The following is a 22,643-nucleotide window of genomic DNA, read 5'->3' as shown; positions in this document are numbered from 1 at the left end:
CCCTCCCCTCTGACTCCAGGACAACTTTGGCTTCGACCTCCAAGCCGTGGAGGCGGCCACCAAGAAGCACGAGGCCATCGAGACGGACATCGCGGCGTACGAGGAGCGTGTTCAGGCCGTGGTCGCCGTGGCGAAGGAGCTGGAGGCGGAGCGTTACCACGACATCAAGTGCATCGCGGCCAGAAAGGACAACGTGATCCGGCTGTGGGAGTACCTGCTGGAGCTGCTGAAGGCCCGCCGGCAGCGGCTGGAGATGAACCTGGGCCTGCAGAGGGTCTTCCAGGAGATGCTCTACATTATGGACTGGATGGACGAGATGAAGGCAGGCAGAGGAACCCACCTTCAGCCCCGGACCAGGACCCCAGCTCTAACCCCGGTCTGTCTTCCAGATGCTGCTGCTGTCTCAGGACTACGGGAAGCACCTGCTGGGCGTGGAAGACCTGCTGCAGAAACACGCGCTGGTGGAGGCCGACATCGCCATCCAGGCCGACAGGGTGAAGGCCGTCGTCAACAACGCCAACAAGCACTCGGTGGCCGACAGCGGTGAGCAGCTCTGGCCACATCTGGCCCCGCACCTTCACCATGAGCGCCACCTGGAGGAGAACAGCTACTTAAACTAGAACAGTTGCTGTTGAGAAAACTAATCTGCAGAATGAACACAGCAACACAGAGTTGCATTTCTGTCAGCTCCTCCCTTTGCCCCGAGAGTCTGGGGGATTTTGCTGCCGTCATTCCAGAGAACATGATTTCGGTCCGAAAGCACGACTTCATGTCGTAAAGCTTGTAAAGCTCCTACTCCAAACTTCTGCTCTCAAATATTCACTCTGCTTTCTCAAACCTTTCTCCTCGCACTCAAAACTTGTCTCTCTGCTCGGATCAAATGTCAGCCGATGGAACGCAGGTGATCTACTGGGTGCGTTTGTTTCCTTCTAGTGGGTGAGCCTGCGTGGCGATGTGTCTGTCTAGAGCAGCGTTTCCCAATGCCGGTCCTCAGGCCTCCCTGCCCTGCATGTTTTAGGTGTTTCCCTTCTGCTACACACCTGGATTGAATCTTTGGGTGATCAACAGGTTTCTGCAGCTCTTGATGTTCATGCAATCATTTGAATCAGCTGCTCTGGAATAGAGGCTCATCTAAAACATGCAGAGCAGGGAGGCCTGAGGACTGGAATTGAGAAGCACTGGTCTAGAGAGACACATCTATCTACCCTATATCAATATACGAGCAATCTAGATGGATATTAATAGAAAACCCATCAATCTGATAAAAATCAGCAGCCATTGTTTTGACTCTTTAAAGTGTAACTGACCTCTGACCCCGCGCTGAGGGATGGGTGGTGTCATCAGGATGAAAGAAGGACTGCTGTCAACTTTGTTGCTTATTGATTTTTCAGATTCCTCTCTGGCTTTTTTTCCAAAGCAATAACTAATAATAAATGTAATGTAGAGTGAGAAAACATTTGGCTCTAAGCTTCTGATTTATGTCGTCATAGCAACGACTAACAACTAACATAGCAACTGTCAAGACAGCTGGGTACAAACACCAGCTATGGACATATAGATCATGTATCTGTTCGCACTTTCTGCAAATTATTACATGTTGGTGGAGACTTTTATGGCGACAGCGTTCTGCAGCCGGACCGCAGCCTGTCTGTCCTGAGCGAGCCGCTATTAGCCGCTATTAGCAGCTATTAGCAGCTATTAGCCGCTATTAGCAGCTATTAGCCGCTATTAGCAGCTATTAGCAGCTATTACATATGGCAGATAAATCACATAAAGCTGAGTAGCTATCGATCAATGTTTGTCAGTCGCCATGGCAACCCTTGTTACTTCAAATTTGGACTCCCATTGGGCGGGCGGGGAGGGAGGGAGCGCTGGCTCACCCACTAGAAGGAAACAAACGCACCCAGTGTAAAGCTTGCATTCTATTGGCTGAGAGGTTGCCAGGCAACAGTACTTTTCTGTTCCAAGCAGAAAATGATTCGTAAGCCAGCAGAGAGGTTTGCAAGAGGAGAGTGGATCCGAGCAGAGAGACGGGTTTTGAGCGTGAGAAGAAAAGTTTGGAGTTCAAACATCACAAGTTTTGAGAATAAAAACATGAAGTCCTGCTTTCAAAAAGAAAATGTGTGCTCTGGAATTATGGCAGAAAAATCCCCCATACGAGCGTCACTGAAAACGTTTCACATGAGCCCAATAGAGGAAGGCGACACTCCCCGCTGTTTTACAGAAAACCAGAATGCAATGCAAACAGCTGGGAGTGAAATTTGTGCCAACAGCAGCTTTCTGCTTGGGAAAAACCGTTAAAGTTTGAAAGGCATCAGCTACCAGACTGCAGTCTGTAAAACTGAAAATGAGCAAAAGTTAGCATAAAACTTAAATTGTGATTTTAGAAAAACTATAAGGCCTATGAGTCATCTGAAGGTAGAGGAATAGCTTGTGACTTGCTTAACAGTTGAAAGAAGTTTCTAAATTGAAGTAGGTGGAAGTAGCAAGCTGCCAAAGTCCACAAAGTTTTTGTTGAATTCTGAAGATTTTCAATCCATTTCAGTGGAGATGAAATTTGCATAAAAGTTGAAATACTTCAAAACTTGCAATGGCAGGCTTACTGCAGCTTAAGGCAAGTTACATTTAATACTTTTTAATACTTTTTTTTAATACCGCCTGAAATAAAACTTAAGACCAACTTTACAATAAACGCAAATAGAAATGAAACTAGTGACAATTTTACCCAGAAGTTAAAAAAACCCAAAACTTTCTGGTCCAATGTAAAAGTTACATTTTTTTTAAACACTTTCCAAAGTTGAAAAAAAGTGAAAAGGCACAACTGGCAGATAATAATTAATTTTAAACAAGGATTCTGCATTTTTTGTCTCCTGGAGGGGAACTGTAGGCCAGGTCTCCATGTGAAGATCTCAGTTTGGACCTGGCAGCGATCGGCAGCAACATCCTCCCAATGATGACCAGCTGCTTAAATCAAAGTCAGATAAATGTCAAATATCTCTGTGTAGAAAGAGTAATGTCAGTGGAATGGATGTCTGCGTCATCCTGCCTTTTCTTCCCAGTGTTGTGACTGGAACTTGCTGGTATTGAAGCTCCTGCTTGTATTTCTTTCTCCCACAAGCTTTGCAGATTACATTTTCCTGCTCCGGTTCTGACTGTTCGGCCCTCCTGTGGTTTTTAAGAGTCGGTCATTTAAACCCCACTAGAGTTTTCCTCGGCCCGGCGGAGTCACGCTGTGTGGGCTCAGAGCCGCGGCGCTGATCCGCTGTCCGACCGTGACGCTTGCTGTGCTCCTCCTGAGCAACGCGCTCAGACCGGGGAGGACGGAGACTCTTAACAGCACCGGCCATCAGCTGGTGATTATCTCACCGATGGGTTTCAGCCTTTACACACAACAGTTGACATCAGCTAAGCTGATTTTTGTTCTTTCATCAAATATCCAGTTTGCTTTAGAAAGTGAATAAATGCATTCACCAGACCGTCCTCTCCCCGGATTGAATCAGAACAGAAGGATCCTGCCGGGTCCTACGGAGGCCTCCAGGGGGCGCTCTACCCTAAGTGGGTAGAACTAAACTTAGGGTTAACTGGGGGAATCTCATCTGTCCGGGTGTCAATCATCTCCAGGCCACGATTATCGATTTATTCCATTTTGATTATCACGCTTCAAACTTTACAAGGACTGACCAGGACAAACTGCACTTCCTCATTCACACGGCGCCGTCGTTCCCATTCATACCTGGTGACGACACGCCCACCACCAAGTGTCCTGTCAAATCAACATTTCATTCATAAGCTCTTACAGAGCCTCGGTGAAAACGAGTTTATTATTATTAACTGTTTGGGCAAAAAACTGATTGAAACTCGATTTATTGGCTGCATGTTTGTGTTTGTTAAGGTTGAGATGAAACTGAACATAAAAACGGCCTTTAAACAGAGACACAATCAAAACCGTCTCATAACCCGCCACAATAACTCAGAAATAGTTCAAATAGTTTGGATGTATTTTTATTCCTTTTGCACTTACAGAAAGTTTCTGTTGATATCAGAGTTGTGGTGCATTTCTATACTAAAGAACAAGACATAAAACTTCAGATATTCCACAACAAAAATAGATAAGTTTAAGTAAGTACACTCTAAATTTGCAAAAGTCATAATTACTCCACAGTTTGTAAGTAATATTAAAAACTAAATGTTCCTGTTTTTCTGGACTCTAATTCCTTTTCTGGGTCGCAGTTCTTCCTCTAAAAGAGGCTTTCTGATGGGATGGGTGCGCTTGATTTATGGACCGGACCAACAATGAACCTTAAAATCAAAACCAGGAAAGCCCAGCAGACAGTGAATTTTTAATTCAAGTCAAATCAAAACCTGATAAAAGTGCAGAAAACAATAACTAATAAAAACTTTGTTCCAAAGTAAAGACAGGCATGCCAACGTTATTTTTAAAGAACTGCTCTTGTAACAAGTACCTCATTACAATTTTACTGTAGGTACTTTGTGATGATCATTAGTTTTGCTCATCACAAAGGAAATGAGAGCATGTTGGCCTCAAACGGTTTATTTAAAGCAGCACATTATAAATAAAAAGCAACACAAAATATTAAGTGTATTTTTAATGGGACATTAATTCCCGATATCTGATTTGTTCCTCCTGTCTAATAGTTTTAAATAACCGACTTCAAGCTAAGATCCTGATTTTCTGTTTTCAGTTTCAATCAATAGAAATTATAATCACTAGAACCTGATGAAACTGACATTTCCATTTGTTGTTCAAATATTAAAGTTTACAATGCATGATAAAGCCGCTGCCTTCCCTGTATTTACAGTTAAATCCATATCTTAGTTACAGCTAGATGTTTTCTTTTCTCAGAACTAAACTTAGATTTGAATACAAGCCCAGCTGAAGGATCAACGCCGTTTGTTTTTACTCATTAATGGACATGATTTCAGATCTAACTGAGTAACTTTACTCAAAACAAATTCAAGTAAAAGTAAAAGTTTTGTAAACAACCTAAAGGCCAAATTAGACAAATTGTAATTACGTCAATAAATGTAAATGTGGCAAATTACTTTCCAGAGTTTTTCCACATTGTGAAGAGTTTCTACTTTCTGCATTATCCATACAGTAAAATATTTATGATTTTATTTGCTTTGGTTCGGGCTGTTGTAAAAGAATATTTTAGTAATCGACTACGGTACTCTAAAGAATATTTTTCCGATTATCCGATTAATCGTCTCTCTCTCCGCCATTCCTCCCGTTCCTCCTGTCTAGTCCAACCATCGCACGCAAAGTTCAACGATCCTCATTTTCCCCCTAAACCTGGCAAAACGCCGCTCAATTCAACGCCTTGCTGCTAACACGGTGTGCTACATAATTGAGACGGATGCATTTTCCTCGATGAATTTTAATAATCGAGGTGCTCGAATCATTCGAGGAATCGTTTCAGTCCTACACAATGAGCCACTGACTGAACTACTTTCACCGACCCGCTTTTACCCGTGTAAACCCAACCCGGCTCCAGATCCTTGATGTTTTTGCTCCTGCCTTTTTAACCAGCCCTTCCTTTGGACCCCCAGCCACGCCGCTTCCCGCTTCCTCTGGTTACGTCATGAACGAGCTTTTATCATTTATACTAGCGACGGGCGGGCGGCAGGGGGCGCTGGCGGACATTTTTACAAAGGGAGGCGCTGCGATTCCTTTGCTCCAAGGTAAACTTTACACCTTAAATGCTCAACAAAACCAGTTTAGACTTTGAGCAACTTGCTAAAACTGTATTGTGACATTACAACATGCAGCGTATCCATGGCAACTCTTCTTCTCTTCAGTGTCTGTTAGCTTCTCCTGCTAATGTAGCTTCTCCATCAGTTCAGCGTCTCACCGGCTGATGATGCTGTGATTCACTTGTCTGGTGTCTGATTTTCAAATATTTGATGTTTTATTGAGGATTTGTTTGGCAGTGCTGTGATCATGTCAAAGCAGCAACTGATATTAAAAATGTTTTATTGTCCGTCTGGATGCTGGATGGAAGGACAACAGAATATCGCTGTGATGTCACTAAAATCAGGACACCCTCAGAAAAATGAACCCATTTAAATAAAGAAATCCTCCATGTGTGATTTTATAGAGAAGAGTTATTGGTGCTGAAAGTGATCCGGTATGAAACGGTACCACAGCACTTTTGAATTTAAATCATCAGAATACCAGGATTTTCCCGTTGTTTTAAAAGGTTACATCAGTCTGCTGTTCTCCATCGATACTCTTCCTGACCGCAGGGGGTAAAAAAATAAAAACCATAAAACTCTGAAACAGGAGAACCAGGATGCAGAACAGAGCAACGAATTAGATGTGAATCCGGATCAGAGAATCCGGATCAGAGAATCAGGATCAGAGAATCAGGATCAGAGAATCAGGATCAGAGAATCCGGATCAGAGAATCCGGATCAGAGAATCCGGATCAGAGAATCAGGATCAGAGAATCCGGATCAGAGAATCCGGATCAGAGAATCCGGATCAGAGAATCAGGATCAGAGAATCAGGATCAGAGAATCCGGATCAGAGAATCAGGATCAGAGAATCAGGATCAGAGAATCAGGATCAGAGAATCCGGATCAGAGAATCCGGAGGTGAACAGCAAAAAATCAATGAGAGGAAAATCAGGTGAAACACGTGATGATTAAGCAGCAGGTGATGAGCGAAGGTTACTGGAGGTGAGCGACAATAAAAACTCTAAAAATTAAACTAGCAACAGGAAAGAAACTAAAGAAAACAAAATAAACAAAGAGAGAATAAAACTAATCAAAGAAAACTAAATGGAAATGAATGAAGAACAAAATGCAAGAATAAACTAAGAAACTAAATTAAATACAGAGGAATAAACTGGTATGGCAAGACCTTGTGAGCAATAATTAACACAGAGGTCTGTATGGCAAGAATAAATAGACATTGTTTTCAGATAAAACATAAAATAATATTGGTAAAGCCCCATGGGTTTGTTGAGAACACATCTAGTACTAAGAAGAAATATATTTTACAGACAACAGTAAGGAGCTTTTCACCTATTTATGTTTTTAATTAGTTTTGATATATTTATTTCCTCAGTATTATTTTTCATGTCATGATGGTGTTCAGTGACTCCATGACACTTTTAATCTGACTCATTAGGATTTGATTAAGAACCAGCTTTGGTCTTTGTAATTTATATCCAGTAAAATTAATAATCTATAAATCAATAGTCAGGTCTACATAAAGATATAATCCATGTTTCTGTCCCATATTTCTATGGCATTAAAAGGATCTGGAACTTTAGTTTTTCCACTGAAAGCTCTGGTTTACGCAGTAAACGCCATGTGGATGAAATCTTATGGAGGACACTCTGATGTCCCATTCTCCTGAAGGCAGCACAGAGCTACAGAAACATTGGAGAGAAGAAGAGTTATGATTGATATGGTTGCAGTTTTATTCATGTCCTAATGTTGCAGAGCAGAGCGCTGTTTGCAGATAGATCAAAGTTTAAGCTGCTATTGTTGAACATCTTTTATCTGGTCGTTTTGTTCAACATTTAGCAACTAGCATCAGAAAATGTCCCAGAACAAGAATATGTTTTCCTCTCTGATTGGCTGCTGATTTTAACTGGAATGTTCTTTCATTGCATTTTTCTTAGACGTCAGTAAAAATGATTTTTATTCCCATGGCGTTTTTGTTCTTGGGAAATTATTTTTGACGATAAATACAGAAACAACCATAAAAATCAAAACATCAACAATAGTGATAGTAATATTAGTAATACAATAATATTCAGTGCAAAGTAGTTTACAACTTCTGTGGGTTAGGCGGTGAGGAACCAGGATGATGGACTGGGGGCTCTGGCCCAAAAAAGGTTGAGAATCACTGATTTATACCGTATATATTGTGCATTCCTACTTCCCATGAGGTTAAAGGTAACATACTGCTATCTGGTTATATGAACAACGTGGATCTGCTATTAGAGTTATGGCTGCAACCACTCCGCCTTTCACTGGTCCAACTACAGGCACTGAGTGGCGCATCTGGTAAAATAAATAAATATTACTTATTTTAATATTTGAGACATATTACAATCATTCTATTTACAATATGTTAACATTTTTATGACCTGTGAAAAATTAATTTAAGACTTTTAAGGTTAATTAAGGTCTTACTTTTAGATTGATGAATTCAATACCTTTTAAGTCTTTGTATGGACCGCGGGAACCCTGAATAGGCGAAGTTACCAAAAGTCACAGCACACCTCTCCTGAAGAAGCTGAATGCATTGATATATACATTGTTGAAATCAGATGAAATATGCAGAAGTAGCCAAGAGCTGAAAAATGTGCAGAAGATCATTCTGGCTGATCATGGAGAGGTCAGCCCACAAGCTGAAACCGGATTCCTGATGAAAACACTTTGTCTGTTCTCCAGGCTACAAGCCCTGTGATCCTCAGATCATCCAGGACCGGGTGGCCCACTTGGAGTTCTGCTACCAGGAGCTGACCCAGCTGGCCGCTGAGCGCCGTGCACGTCTCGAGGAATCTCGCCGACTCTGGAAGTTCTTCTGGGAAATGGCGGAGGAAGAGGGCTGGATCCGGGAGAAGGAGCAGATCCTGTCCTCCATGGAGCACGGCAAGGACCTGACCGGGGCGGTGCGCCTCCTGAGCCAGCAGCGGGCCCTGGAGGACGAGATGAGTGGCCGGGCCGGACACCTGCAGCACACCATCGCTGAGGGCCGGGCCATGGTGGATGCCGGTCACTTTGGTGCTACCAAGATCCAGGAGCGAGTCTCAGACCTGAAGGCTCAGTGGGCGGCGCTGGAGCAGCTTGCAGCAGTGAGAAAGAAGAGACTGGAGGAAGCTCTGGCCATGCACCAGTTCCAGGCCGATGCGGACGATGTGGATGCGTGGACACTGGACGCTCTGCGCATCGTCTCCAGTGGAGAGACGGGCCATGATGAGTTCTCCACCCAGGCTCTGGTCAGGAAGCACAAGGATGCTGCAGCGGAGGTGGCCAGCTACCGTTCGGTCATCGACTCTCTACATGAGCAGGTCGCCCTGCTGCCCAAAGAGGAGGCGGAGTCAGAGGTCGTGCAGGGCCGCCTAGCTGGCATTGAGGAGCGCTACAAGGAAGTGTCCGAGCTCACGAAGCTGAGGAAGCAGGCGCTCCAGGATGCACTGGCTCTCTACAAGATGATGAGTGAGGCTGACGCCTGCGAAGTTTGGATCGACGAGAAGGAGCAGTGGTTGAACAGCATGGAGATTCCTGAGAAACTGGAGGACCTGGAGGTGATACAGCACAGGTAACAGCCGAGGGACTGCATGCATCCTGGATCTCTGTCAGACTGTACAGATCTGATGTGGATCTCTCTGCAGGTTTGAAAATCTGGAGCCAGAGATGAACAACCAAGCGTCTCGTGTTGCTGTGGTGAACCAGATCGCCCGACAGCTGATTCACAGCGGCCATCCGAGCGAGACAAACATCAGGACTCAGCAGGATAAACTGAACAACAGGTACATATGGCCCGCTGGGAAAGACAGAACCTTAAAGGTACAATGCAGACCTGAATCTGGACACATTTTTAGATTGTCTGACCCTCTGTCTGCAGGTGGAGCCAGTTCCGAGACCTGGTGGACCAGAAGAAGGAGTCCCTGAACTCTGCGCTGGGTGTGCAGAACTATCATCTCGACTGCAATGAGACCAAATCCTGGATCAAAGAAAAGACCAAACTAATCGAGTCCACCCAGGAGCTGGGCAATGACCTCACCGGAGTCATGGCTCTGCAGAGGAAGCTGACCGGCATGGAGCGAGACTTGGTGGCCATCGAAGACAAGCTGGGTGACCTGCGGGGTGAAGCCCAGAGGCTGGCTGAGGAGCATCCTGACCAGGCCAACGCCATCACAGACCGGCTGGCTGAGATCACTGCCGTCTGGGACGAGATGAAGAATACTCTGAAAACACGAGAGGAGTCCCTGGGCGAAGCCAGGAAGCTGCAGCAGTTCCTGCGAGAGCTTGACGACTTCCAGTCCTGGCTGTCCCGCACTCAGACAGCCATCGCCTCCGAAGACATGCCCAACACGCTGTCTGAGGCCGAGAAGCTGATGGCTCAACACGAAAGCATCAAAAATGAGATCCACAACTACGAGGAGGACTACCAGAAGATGAGAGACATGGGGGAGATGGTGACGCAGGGCCAGGTGGACGCCCAGTACATGTTCCTGAGGCAGCGGCTGCAGGCGCTCGACACCGGCTGGAACGACCTGCTCAAAATGTGGGAGAACCGGCAGAACCTGCTGTCTCAGTCGCACGCCTACCAGCTGTTCCTGAGGGACACCAAGCAGGCAGAGGCTTTCCTCAACAACCAAGTAAGTCCAGACCCCAGAATCAGGACCTGTAAGTGCTGAACGTCTTGCCTGTTCTGGTCCCTGAAACAGAACCGCCTCCAGACTTCTAGCTTATCCTCTCTCCAGGAGTACGTGCTGGCTCACACAGAGATGCCGACCACCCTGGAGGGCGCCGAGGGCGCCATCAAGAAGCAGGAGGACTTCATGACCACAATGGACGCCAACGAGGAGAAGATCAACGGTGTGGTGGAGGCAGGCAGGAGGCTGGCCGGTGACGGGAACATCAACGCTGAGCGCATCCTTGAGAGAGTGGCCTCCATCGACGACAGGTAGCTTCAGAACTACATCCAGTTTAACGGACCCAACATGGCTTTCTGTAGCATCAGCAGCTTGAGGAGTCTGTGTTCAGGAGCTGGATTGTGAGGGTGCTGCCTTTATGCTCTAGAGTTTCTGCTTTTTCTAACCCTAACCCTTCATTTACCTGTTTGGTTCACATGGAGCCTGTCTGTAGAGCTACCTGCTGTTTCTTCTTGTTCCAGGCACAAGAAGAACAGGGAGGCAGCAGTGGAGCTGCTGATGAGACTGAAGGACAACCGCGATCTTCAGAAGTTCCTGCAGGACTGCCAGGAGGTCAGCCCTTCAGAAGCACATTTTAACCTAACATTTCCAGAGAACTGGCTCAGAAAGTCTGAGATGGAGGTTCCAGAAATCAGGTTCTGTTGGGTCTCTTTGCAGCTCTCTTTATGGATCAGTGAGAAGATGCTGACGGCTCAGGATATGACCTACGACGAGGCCAGGAACCTGCACAGCAAGTGGCTGAAGCACCAGGCCTTCATGGCCGAGCTGCAGTCCAACAAGGAGTGGCTGGACAAGATCCAGAAGGTACTGAAGGGTGTAAAGTTCAGACAACTTGCTGCTCAGAGTTACGATGGTTCAGCTGAATCGGTCACGCCTGAGTCAACAGCTCATAATTTTATTTCCATTGAAACTATTCAGTATCTCCATGGAGGTTTATGTCATTTCTAGTGATTTTCCACCAACAATCCTCTTCATATAAACAAACGTTCCTCTCAGAACCGTAGACTGCAAGGTCAGCCTCTCCTTGGACCCGTAGTGGTCAAGGTAAAATATTACCATCATTACATCAACCAGTAACACCAGGGCCAATGAGTTTCTATGGAGAATGATCTTTTCTCCATTAGGTTCTTAATGTATGAAGAAAAGTCAGTGAGTTGAATTCATGAATTCCACTTAAGACTAAAATACAGCTGGTCCATTTGTTCATGCTGTCCTTATGGGCTAACAGAGCAAAATGACATCTGACAATAGTTTGTAGTTCTCTTTGTTGGCCTCTATCGAAGCTGCGCCCTAAAGAGGGCGTTTCCTTTAACCGTAGCTTTGCGGGCGTGTCCTCTGTGTGTTTGCGTGTATGTACGTATATACGAGCATGCAAACAGCTAAAACAGATAGAGGAAAACGCAGAATTATTTATTCTTAACATTTCCCAATTCTCAGAATAACTTGTTGAATATCACAAATAAGGCTAATCCTGTTCCTAAAGAAGTCCACTAGCCCTGCTATGTAGTGGGACAGATCTCATCTTCTTGGTTCCTCCTGACGTCAGGATGGGACGCTGCTGGTGTCAGAGAAGCCAGAGACGGAGGAGGAGGTGAAGGAGAAGCTGGCGTCACTCCACACCTTGTGGGAGAAGCTTGAGTCCACCACTCAGACCAAAGCTCAGGGTCTGTTTGACGCCAACAAGGCCGAGCTGTTTACACAGAGCTGTGCCGACTTGGACAAGTGGCTGGGCAGCCTGGAGGGCCAGATCCAGTCCGACGACTACGGCAAAGACCTGACATCTGTCAACATACTTCTGAAGAAACAGCAGGTAAAGCTGCCTGATGTGACTCTATGAATTTCATCTCCTTCTGAATGAGGGCGATGGATTGATGTCTGCCTCCTGCTCAGATGCTGGAGAACCAGGTGGATGTGCGCCAGAGGGAGGTGGTGGAGTTGCAGAGCCAAGTGAAGGCCCTTGGTCAAGAGGTGAAGGACACAGATGAGGTGGACGGGAGGAGACGGGTGGTGGAGAAGAAGTTCCAGGAGCTGCTGGAGCCACTGCGGTGTCGCAGGGACTTCCTGGTGGCATCCAGAGAAGTCCATCAGTTCAACCGTGATGTGGAGGATGAGCTTGTACGTGCACAAACAGACTCCTCCTCCAGAGGTTTACAACTGACCCTGCCCCCTGACAGTACCCCCCACCTGCTCCTTTCATGGCAGTAATCATGAAGGGGGCATTCTCACTGGTGTCCTTCCTTCTTGCAGCTCTGGGCCCAGGAGAGGATGCCAGTGGCCACATCCACTGAGCATGGACACAACCTGCAGACAGTCCAGCTGCTCATCAAGAAGAACCAGGTGACTTCTTCTTCTCCTGAGCTTCTGGAGTTTCCCAGCTGCACCCTGACCTCTCTGGTTGATGTGTCCTCAGACGCTGCAGAAGGAGATCCAGGGCCATCAGCCTCGCATCAACGACATCCTGGAGCGCAGCCGCAGCCTACTGCAGGACAAGTCCTCCAACACCGACTTGATCCGGCAGCGCCTGGCCGACCTGCAGCAGCTGTGGAAGGAGCTGATGGAGGAGGTGGAGCAGCGGCACGGCCGACTGGAGGAGGCCCACAAAGCTCAGCAGTACTACTTTGACGCCGCTGAGGCCGAGGCTTGGATGAGTGAACAGGAGCTCTACATGATGTCAGAGGAGAAAGCCAAGGTGAGTGGGAGCGAACAGATCAGCCTGTAAAGTTCCTGAAGTCACTTCTTAACCGTCCCGTGTTCTGGTCAGGACGAGCAGAGCGCCGTAACCATGCTGAAGAAGCATCAGATCATGGAGCAGGCTGTGGAGGACTACGCAGAGACCGTCCATCAGCTGTCCAAGACCAGCCGAGGACTAGTGGCTGCCGGACACCCTGAAAGGTTGTCACTGCTCCTGTTTTTATTGTTCTGCACCTTCCTGAGTAGAAACCTGAGAGCTGTTGTTCGGGCTCTCAGAAAATAGAGGAGTCTCCCGATGTGAATTTTACTAGACAGGAACTGGTTCTCAGCAGGGCTTTTATTGTGAAAAATCTGCATACCAGTTGCCTTCTAATCCAGTTCCTTTGTTTGTCTGTCAGCGAGCGGATCAGCATGCGCCAGTCTCAGGTGGACAAGCTGTACGCCGGCCTGAAGGACCTGTCTGAGGAGAGGCGGGGCAAGCTGGACGAGAGGCTCCGCCTCTTCCAGCTCAACAGGGAGGTGGACGACCTGGAGCAGTGGATCGCCGAACGGGAGGTGGTGGCCGGGTCTCACGAGCTGGGCCAGGACTACGAACATGTCACGGTAAGTTCCTGTGGTCATACGGTCTGTACCTGAAGTCTCCTGGATTGGAGCCGGGATGACCAACGTTCGGTGGCTTCAGATGCTACAGGAACGTTTCCGGGAGTTTGCGCGGGACACCGGGAACATCGGGCAGGAGAGAGTGGACGCCGTGAATCGGCTGGCGGACGAGCTAATCAACTCCGGGCATGGCGACGCGGCCACGGTGGCGGAGTGGAAGGACGGGCTGAACGAGGCCTGGGCCGACCTTCTGGAGCTCATCGACACTCGGACGCAGATCCTCGCCGCCTCCTTCGAGCTCCACAAGTTCTACCACGACGCCAAGGAGATCCTGGGACGCATCGCAGACAAGCAGAAGAAGCTGCCGGAGGAGGTCGGTCGGGACCAGAACACAGTGGAGACGCTGCAGAGGATGCACAACACCTTCGAACACGACATCCAGGCACTGGGAACACAGGTAACACAGCTGACAGTCCTTCCAGCCAGGAACAGGAGGAACAGGCAGAGTGTCTGCTGTCAGGATGTTCAGCTGAAGAACGGAGACAGCAGTGTAATGTCTGGTTGCAGGTGAGGCAGCTTCAGGAGGACGCCGCGCGCCTGCAGTCGGCATACGCCGGAGACAAAGCCGACGACATCCAGCGGCGGGAGGGTGAAGTGCTGGAGGCGTGGAGGAGCCTGCTGGAGGCCTGCGACGGACGCAGGCTCCGCCTCCTCGACACCGGGGACAAGTTCCGGTTCTTCAGCATGGTCCGCGACCTGATGCTCTGGATGGACGACGTGATCCGGCTCATCGAGGCCCAGGAGAAGCCCAGGTAGGCCCGCCTGCTGCCACCGCCGCTCAGCCGGCGTCGGGAGTCCGACTGACAGGGATGTTTGTGGTTCCAGAGACGTTTCCTCCGTGGAGCTGCTGATGAACAACCATCAGGGCATCAAAGCGGAGATCGACGCCCGCAACGACAGCTTCACAGCCTGCATCGAGCTGGGCAAGGCCCTGCTGGCCCGCAAGCACTTCGCCTCAGAGGAGGTGAGCCAAGAGGAAACGGAGGGGGAACCTTCGAAACGGTTCTGGATTCCTCTCCAGACTGATGAACGTCAGATTCTTTCAGATCCGGCCTTAAAGTTCGACTGCTTTGTGCTGACAAACTGGTTCTATTAATGCTGTAAAAATAAGGTTTCAGCTGATCTATATCTTAACTGGGGGCATGAATAGTTTTCTGCCGCTCTGCCTGCCTGTGCAGCCTGGGGGTTTTGGTTCTGGTGGGTCCGGGCTGAGCTGTGTTCTGTGTTTCCTGTGGTCCAGATCAAGGAGAAGCTGCTGCAGCTCACCGACAAGAGGAAGGAGATGATCGACAAGTGGGAGGACCGCTGGGAGTGGCTCCGCCTCAGTAAGACACTTCCTGTTTACCCCGTGCCGGCCAATCAGAGCCACCCTAACCCTCCTGCTCCTCCCCAGTCCTGGAGGTGCACCAGTTCTCGCGGGACGCGGGCGTGGCCGAGGCCTGGCTGCTGGGCCAGGAGCCCTACCTGTCCAGCCGGGAGCTGGGCCGCAGCGTGGACGAGGTGGAGAAGCTCATCAAGCGCCACGAGGCCTTCGAGAAGTCCGCCGCCACCTGGGAGGAACGCTTCTCCGCCCTGGAGCGGCTGACCACGGTGAGCAGGGCGCCGGGCGGGTGGGGTCCCACCCCGTCCGGTTCCACTGGCGCTGACGGCCCAGTTCTGCTTCCAGATGGAGCTGCTGGAGGTCAGGAGGCAGCAGGAGGAAGAGGAGAGGATGAGGAAGCCACCGGGTCCAGAACCGGTTCTGGTCCAGCAAGACGGACCCCAGCAGCAAAGGTGAGCCTCCAGAACCGCCTCCAGAACCACTCACACCCACAAAGCAGACAGGAAGCACACAAAACCGGGTCAAACCAGAACCTGGACACGAGTGACATCAGAGCTAGTTTCCGACCAATCAGAGAGCAGAGGGACACGCCCACTCTTTCTCACCTCCAGATGGTTCTGGAGAACCTGGACCCGCAGTCAGGGGCACCGGCTGTCACCACTGCTTGACTCTATCTGACACGTTACATGACTAACATGCAGCAGTTAGCAAATAGTTGTTTTTTTACTGCCAGGTTTAAGTTCCTGAAAGCAACGGGCAAAATATAAATCAGTTATTCATATTTTAAATAACCTGCAGAGGAGACAAGTTAGGAAAGTGGCAGCAGGTATTTGTAACTGACCAGCAAGCTACAATCGGATGCTCTCTGGTCAATCCGCCCAGCATCCGGTCCACACAGGAGCAGGGACTTATTTTACAAACATCGTCATTTTATTGGTGACGGGCAACTTTTAAAAATCCCATTATTGTTTAAACAAAAAAAAAATAAGGATATAAACATTGACATTTATAAAATGTTGAATAATTATGCTAAAATTTGCATAAACATGAACATAAACATCAAATGTTTCTGATCTCTGAAGTCTATTTCTTTAAATGCAAAATTAATCTACTTAAGTAAAAGTAGCAATAATAATAATATTTACTCAAGTAAAAGAAAAAGGTACAGTGCAGTAAAACTACGCTAATAAGTACCCCCCCTCCCCCCACACACACACACACCTCGGACCGGGCCAGTACTCATTTACTTGAGTACCAGTTACTGAATCAAATGTAACCAGTACTACCCACATTAGAACATAGACAACAACAATACTAGTTTCCCATTCTTGCTAACAAACTTAATGTGTTATATTGGCGTTAGCTGGTTATCATGTAGCTAACATGAGCTAGTCATCATGTAGCTAACACGGTAGCTAACATGAGCTACTCATCATGTAGCTAACACGGTAGCTAACATGAGCTACTCATCATGTAGCTAACACGGTAGCTAACATGAGCTAGTCATCATGTAGCTAACACGGTAGCTAACATGAGCTAGTCATCATGTAGCTAACACGGTAGCTAACATTAGCTAGTCATCATGTAGCTAACACGGTAGCTAACATTAGCTAGTCATTATGTAGCTAGCACAGTAGCTAACATTAGCTAGTCATCATGTAGCTAACACGGTAGCTAACATTAGCTAGTCATTATGTAGCTAGCACGGTAGTTACCATTAGCTAGTCATTATGTAGCTAGCACAGTAGCTAACATTAGCTAGTCATTATGTAGCTAACACGGTAGCTAACATGAGCTAGTCATTATGTAGCTAACACGGTAGCTAACATGAGCTAGTCATTATGTAGCTAGCACGGTAGCTAACATTAGCTAGTCATTATGTAGCTAGCACGGTAGCTAACATTAGCTAGTCATTATGTAGCTAGCACAGTAGCTAACATTAGCTAGTCATTATGTAGCTAGCACAGTAGCTAACATGAGCTAGTCATTATGTAGCTAGCACAGTAGCTAACATGAGCTAGTCATTATGTAGCTAACATGGTAGCTAACATGAGCTAGTCATTATGTAGCTAACACGGTAGCTAACATGAGCTAGTCATTATGTAGCTAGCACGGTAGCTAACATGAGCTAGTCATTATGTAGCTAGCACGGTAGCTAACATGAGCTAGTCATTATGTAGCTAACACAGTAGCTAACATGAGCTAGTCATTATGTAGCTAGCACGGTAGCTAACATTAGCTAGTCATTATGTAGCTAGCACGGTAGCTAACATTAGCTAGTCATTATGTAGCTAGCACGGTAGCTAACATTAGCTAGTCATTATGTAGCTAGCACAGTAGCTAACATTAGCTAGTCATTATGTAGCTAGCACAGTAGCTAACATTAGCTAGTCATTATGTAGCTAGCACGGTAGCTAACATTAGCTAGTCATTATGTAGCTAGCACACACACCTGTCTCTGCGCAGCAGCAGGTCTCCTTCCTGCCAGGAGTTAAACCAGCGCGAGAGTTTAAGCTCATGTTGCATTTAAAGGCAGCGTTATGACATGTGAACAATGGATTAAAGGAACCACTAGTGATTAAAATAGACCTTATGTGGGAAGTATTAATGTTAATGTAAAAATAATACAGTAATAATACTGTAGGTTATTTAGTTTTTATCAATTTTAATAAAATATTTTCACAGGAACGTCGCCATGTTGTTCGCGCTGCAATGCATTCTGGGTAAATGACGTGTAACGGTCCAACTGCCTGGCTCCTCCAGCCAAACAGTGATGAGAAACGTTGTTAAGCCTTTTTAATTTGAACCGGAGCGAATTGAAACCGATCAGAACTAGAAATAACAAGAGGCGATGATGAGGAGGAGCAAACAGAGGAAGAGGAAGAGTTGGCCGGTAAGTACTTCTGTAGCTCTGAATCCGGTTCGGCAAAAGAAGTTTAGGATCCGAACTTTGTCCGGTGTTGGTAGTGGTTCGGTACACTCAGTACCGGTGTTCTAGCTCCGTTAGCGCTGCTTGCCTTTGACGTTAACCCCGGCGTCTGTAGCGCTGTGTCCGGTTCGGCATCAGCTGTGCTGTGTAGAGTCCGGTGTCGGTGGTAACGGCGAAACCGGACTCTACCACCGACCCGAACCTCCATGGGTCCGGTCGGGTCGGTGATGTCAGTACCGCTCCTGTTAGCATCTCAAAGAGCGTCCAGCTCTGCACGTCTCAGCGGCAGCACCGTGTTTATTTTTAGCTAGTTAAAGTAACGAGCCTTGTTGGTTCTGCTGGTATAAATGGTTCAGTGCTGTGGAGAAAAGTCCCGGGTCCAGATCAGGTCCTTGGTTGTTGCTCCTCTCCGGCTCTCGCCCTGCGCTCTCCTTTCTTTCATGTGGGAAATTATCCAGATTCGCCTCAATTTTTATTTTTATTGTTTTAATTACAGCCGATAGTGCCACCGTGTGGCATTATCTAAAATTACACCAGTCAAACCATTATGATAAACAACTGTGGGGTAAAGTTAGCCTTGCTGTGTTTACGTCATCAACCCATCAGTGAAAAAATGGCAACCTCCACGGGTGAAAATATATCATAATTATGAGTTTTGGCGCATCACAAACAGCCATTTTTGGTAGTAGTAAAATTGCAACATATTTAGGCCAACATGTTCAACCAGTCCTGATCTTTTCAAATTTACGGCTGGAGAGACAGAGAGGGAAGAGTGGGAAAGATGGCCACTCTGAGGTAAGAATGAAAAACATCCTCCAGCCAGGGGGGGTCACAGATGATGCCCCCCAAAACCCGCCTTAGGGCGCCAGGCCTGACAGATTCTGTTGGGGAGGTCTGTGAGGTTCTGCTGACCCGGTTGTGTCCTCAGTGTGAGTGTTTAACCAGGGTCTGTGTTGGTTCTGCAGCGCCGTGACCCAGAACGGACTCCCATCGGATCAGGACCAGGACTCTCCTCAGGTCAGTTCTGCTGCTGTGTCTGCTGCTCCCACTGGCCGGACCGACCCGGTTCCGGTACCAGAACTTCCAGAACACTTCATTCTAGAGATTTTATTCTGGATTGTTTCAGATTCAGTATTTAATGAAACATTAATTATTAATTAGATTTATTTATAGAGCTGCATCATTAAAACCATTTCTGTAGAACCATGGTCCGCAACCAACAGACCTCGGTCCGGATACGGACCCATATGCCATCCCATCCAGACCCGGAATAAATTGTTAAAATATTTGTTAATTTTGACGGGAGAATTAATTTTAAACCGGAGCATTTATTTTTTCCCTATCTGACACAAGTGCTTTTACCAGCACTGCACTGAGCAAGGATTGGAAGCTACAAACCAATCGCGTGCGAGTCATACTAACCACGTGGTTCAGACCGGAAGTTCTACACTCCAGAACCGCCTGGATGTAATAAAAATAAGCAGGCCCGATTTATGATCCGTGTTAAGGAAGATCCAGCCAGAACCGCAATAAGGGATCGATCAGATGGTTCTGGTCCATCCAGTTCTGATCCAGTTCTCAGTTTCCGTACAGCAGCTAAGTCAGATTAAACTGCAGGGGTCCCCAAAGTGGGTCCATGAGGCCCGGCATCCTGCATGTCTTAGTTCTCCCTGGTTTAACACACCTGGATCCAATGATGGCTCGTTAGAACATCGACCTGCTGAAAGGTTGTTGGTACCACAAGGGAGAAACTAAAACGTGCAGGATGCCGGCCCTCCAGGACCCACTTTGGGGACCCCTGGATTAAAGTCATGGTGTTTAGTTTCTACACTAGTCTGGAATGTGTTCTAACTCGGTTCTGTCCGATCCGGACCGACAGGACGCCGTGGAAGGCGGCGGCCTGGTGAACGGCATGGTGGAGCGCGGATCCAAGGAGCCGAGCCCCGCCCCTTCGCCGACCTCGGCCAGGAAGTCAGGCGGCAGCCAGTCGGCCACGATGCCGGCCCGCAGCCAGGAGGCGCCGGCCCTGCTGGAGGGGCCGCTACACCGCAAGCACGAGTGGGAGGGGCCTAACAAGAAGGCGTCCAACAGGTGAGGCGTGCCGCCACCGGCCCCGCCCCAATGCCCCGCCCCCCTGACTCCTGCGCTCTGTGATTGGCAGGTCCTGGCACCACGTGTACTGTGTGATTCGCGGCGCGGAGCTGAGCTTCTACAAGGACGGCAAGGCGGCGGCCCAGGGCGCCCCGTACCACGGGGAGGCGGCTGTCGGCCTGAAGGACGCCGCCTGTGACGTAGCCTCCGACTACAAGAAGAAGAAACATGTCTTCAAGCTCAGGTGAGCACCGGTCCAGAACCGGGCCGGACCGTCGTCGAAGGACGGCCTGATTCTGGTGATGACGACGATAAATGTGTCCATGCGAGAGGTCCAATGGGCTTCTGACAGAACCGACCTTTAACCTGCAAAAACCGGTTCAGAACCAGTTCAAACTGGTACCAAAGAGCTTAGGCCAGTATGAACCGGTTCTGAACCAGTTTAAACCAGTATAAACCAGATCAGAACTGAAGGTCCAAACATCCTGAATCTAGTTGTTCTTCTCTTCCAGAGTCTCCGATGGGAATGAGTTTCTGTTCCAAGCCAAAGATGAAGTGAGTATCGCTAGAAACAGGAAGCGGGCCGGGTCCGGTCCAACCAGCCGGCTTTCCAGAAAAATGTTTGGAGGGTTCTAACTGGTTCTGATGAACTGGTCCCCGTGGTTCTGATCAACAACCGGATCCATCCTCCAGCTGCGGCTCGGTGTGACCCGCTGTCCTCTGTCGCCCCCTGCAGGAGGAGATGAGCTCGTGGATCCAGGCTGTGCTGAGCGCTGAGCGCCCCGCCCCCGGCGCCGCCCCGGGCACGCCGCCCTCCGGGCGCGCTCAGACGCTCCCGGTCAGCGTGTCGCTACCCGCCGAGTCGAGCCCGGGGAAACGGGACAAGGAGAAACGCTTCAGCCTGTTCAGCAAGAAGAAACAGTAGAAGAAGAACCACAGGGGGCGCCGGAGGACCCGCGAAGCAGCAAGCACCCGACCAGACCGGACCCGACCCGACTCGACCGTACCAGACCCGACCCGACCCGCTTCAGAGCGTTGCCTCTCAGCTCCTGCTTCCCTGAGACCCAAACTGCACATCCAGAACTTCCTGAAACATTCATCAGCTGTTCACCTGTTCTACAGAACCGGTCCAGAACATACCCGAGACCAAAATCCCAAACTTTTTTTTCCCAAACCGGACCCCAGACCAGGATTTAAATCTGGTTCTGCTCAACCAATCCCGAACCCATACCCATCGCTGGTTCTGGTCCAGAACCAGAGAGGCTGGGATATAAAACTGCTTCTGCAAGAAAACCCACCCAGAACCAGGTCCAAACTCTGGTTCTGCTAGGTCCAGTACAGATCTGGACCCATCTCTGATCAGAACAGGTCCGCTGATCGGACAAACCAGAACCACCATTTGTAAACTCCGGTGTGCTAATGATGTCACTGATGATGTCACAGTGACCGACCAATGGTAGAGGTGGACAGCTGATGAGCGTGTCGCCAGCGTCGACCCGGTTGTTGGTTCTGAATGGTTCTGATTGTGTTGTGTTCGTCTTTGGGACACAGGTGGCCTCTCTGCCCCCTGATTGGTTGATGGTGGGCCTGCGGGCGCTGTGATTGGTCTGCCTGACCTGGGCGGGACCAGCCGCTCCGGTTTGGATTTTCCTGAACTTGTTTTTGTATTTTCGTTGTTCTTCGGTTCTGAAGGAGAAACTGGACCAACTTTTTACAGCTTTGGAGTTAAAAGTTCACCTGCATGTTTCACGTAAGCTCACCTGACCGACCGTCTTCTTCTTCTATGGTTCCGCGCATCGTAACGTAGCGAACATGTATGGAAGTTCGTGTTTCTGCACAATCTGAGCTGCATCGTTAGGAATGACCTATTTAAAGCTTTTCTCATGTATGAAGCTGCACCTGTTAAAGCTGCCAACTCATTAAAGCTTTTAAACTATGACCTCACTTCCTGTTCTGTGATGTCATTTCATCACACCATGTTTTCTTGCTTATTTTTCCATCATTTTAATTCTAAATATTCTGATTTTTTCTCACCTTTTTACGTTTTCAATTAATTTTCTCAAAAATATTTTCCTTCATCATGTTTGAGTTTTTCCATATAAATTATTATATTGTGACTTTTCTTTCTGATATTAAACATTTTCTCAATAATTCAGCCTTTTTTCTTGAATTTCTTTCTTGTTAAAGTTCTTTCTCAGTTAAACTGAATATTTTCTCCAAACACAAATTTATAGTATCTCAGATTTTTGTCTGACTAAACAAGTTCAAACAAATTAAAAATCATATTTTATAATGTTTTTTTTCTTTATTTGTGAAATTGTATCTTTTCAAGTTGTTTAAGTTCAAGTTTAAATCTTTGTTTTGTCAAACAGAAGAAAAAGAATAGAAAATGAATTTAGTTCAGCAGATCTTGGGGAACAGCAAATCATGAAACGGAAAGCTTGATTTAAAAAAAAACAACATAGAAATATGACAGTTTAGTTCCAATATGTCAGATCTACAGATGATCTGGTTTGTAATAAGACTG

General features: G+C 47.7%; 1 protein-coding gene across 2 annotated transcripts in view; it reads left to right on the top strand.

Moving 5' to 3' along the window:
- The window catches only part of LOC102225927 (spectrin beta chain, non-erythrocytic 1), a 31,683-nt gene extending 9,623 nt beyond the window's left edge, over positions 1 to 22,060 (top strand). For both annotated transcript variants that reach the window (XM_023333777.1, XM_023333778.1), the window contains 25 exons: positions 20 to 322; positions 390 to 543; positions 8,434 to 9,304; positions 9,378 to 9,515; positions 9,611 to 10,367; positions 10,473 to 10,675; positions 10,886 to 10,976; positions 11,082 to 11,228; positions 11,971 to 12,234; positions 12,315 to 12,539; positions 12,672 to 12,761; positions 12,835 to 13,113; positions 13,186 to 13,316; positions 13,514 to 13,718; positions 13,798 to 14,172; positions 14,283 to 14,527; positions 14,601 to 14,739; positions 15,016 to 15,100; positions 15,169 to 15,365; positions 15,442 to 15,548; positions 18,991 to 19,042; positions 19,905 to 20,116; positions 20,187 to 20,360; positions 20,629 to 20,671; positions 20,853 to 22,060. In XM_023333777.1, coding sequence (XP_023189545.1) covers positions 20 to 322; positions 390 to 543; positions 8,434 to 9,304; positions 9,378 to 9,515; positions 9,611 to 10,367; positions 10,473 to 10,675; positions 10,886 to 10,976; positions 11,082 to 11,228; positions 11,971 to 12,234; positions 12,315 to 12,539; positions 12,672 to 12,761; positions 12,835 to 13,113; positions 13,186 to 13,316; positions 13,514 to 13,718; positions 13,798 to 14,172; positions 14,283 to 14,527; positions 14,601 to 14,739; positions 15,016 to 15,100; positions 15,169 to 15,365; positions 15,442 to 15,548; positions 18,991 to 19,042; positions 19,905 to 20,116; positions 20,187 to 20,360; positions 20,629 to 20,671; positions 20,853 to 21,041 — 5,676 coding nt within the window. In that variant the 3' untranslated portion in view covers positions 21,042 to 22,060. The remainder of the gene's footprint in view (positions 1 to 19; positions 323 to 389; positions 544 to 8,433; positions 9,305 to 9,377; positions 9,516 to 9,610; positions 10,368 to 10,472; positions 10,676 to 10,885; positions 10,977 to 11,081; positions 11,229 to 11,970; positions 12,235 to 12,314; positions 12,540 to 12,671; positions 12,762 to 12,834; positions 13,114 to 13,185; positions 13,317 to 13,513; positions 13,719 to 13,797; positions 14,173 to 14,282; positions 14,528 to 14,600; positions 14,740 to 15,015; positions 15,101 to 15,168; positions 15,366 to 15,441; positions 15,549 to 18,990; positions 19,043 to 19,904; positions 20,117 to 20,186; positions 20,361 to 20,628; positions 20,672 to 20,852) is intronic.
- Positions 22,061 to 22,643: the final 583 nt, after the last annotated feature.

The sequence above is a fragment of the Xiphophorus maculatus genome, chromosome 5, assembly GCF_002775205.1.
Source record: "Xiphophorus maculatus strain JP 163 A chromosome 5, X_maculatus-5.0-male, whole genome shotgun sequence".
NCBI lineage: Eukaryota > Metazoa > Chordata > Actinopteri > Cyprinodontiformes > Poeciliidae > Xiphophorus > Xiphophorus maculatus.
This window is presented reverse-complemented; position numbering and strand designations above follow the sequence as displayed.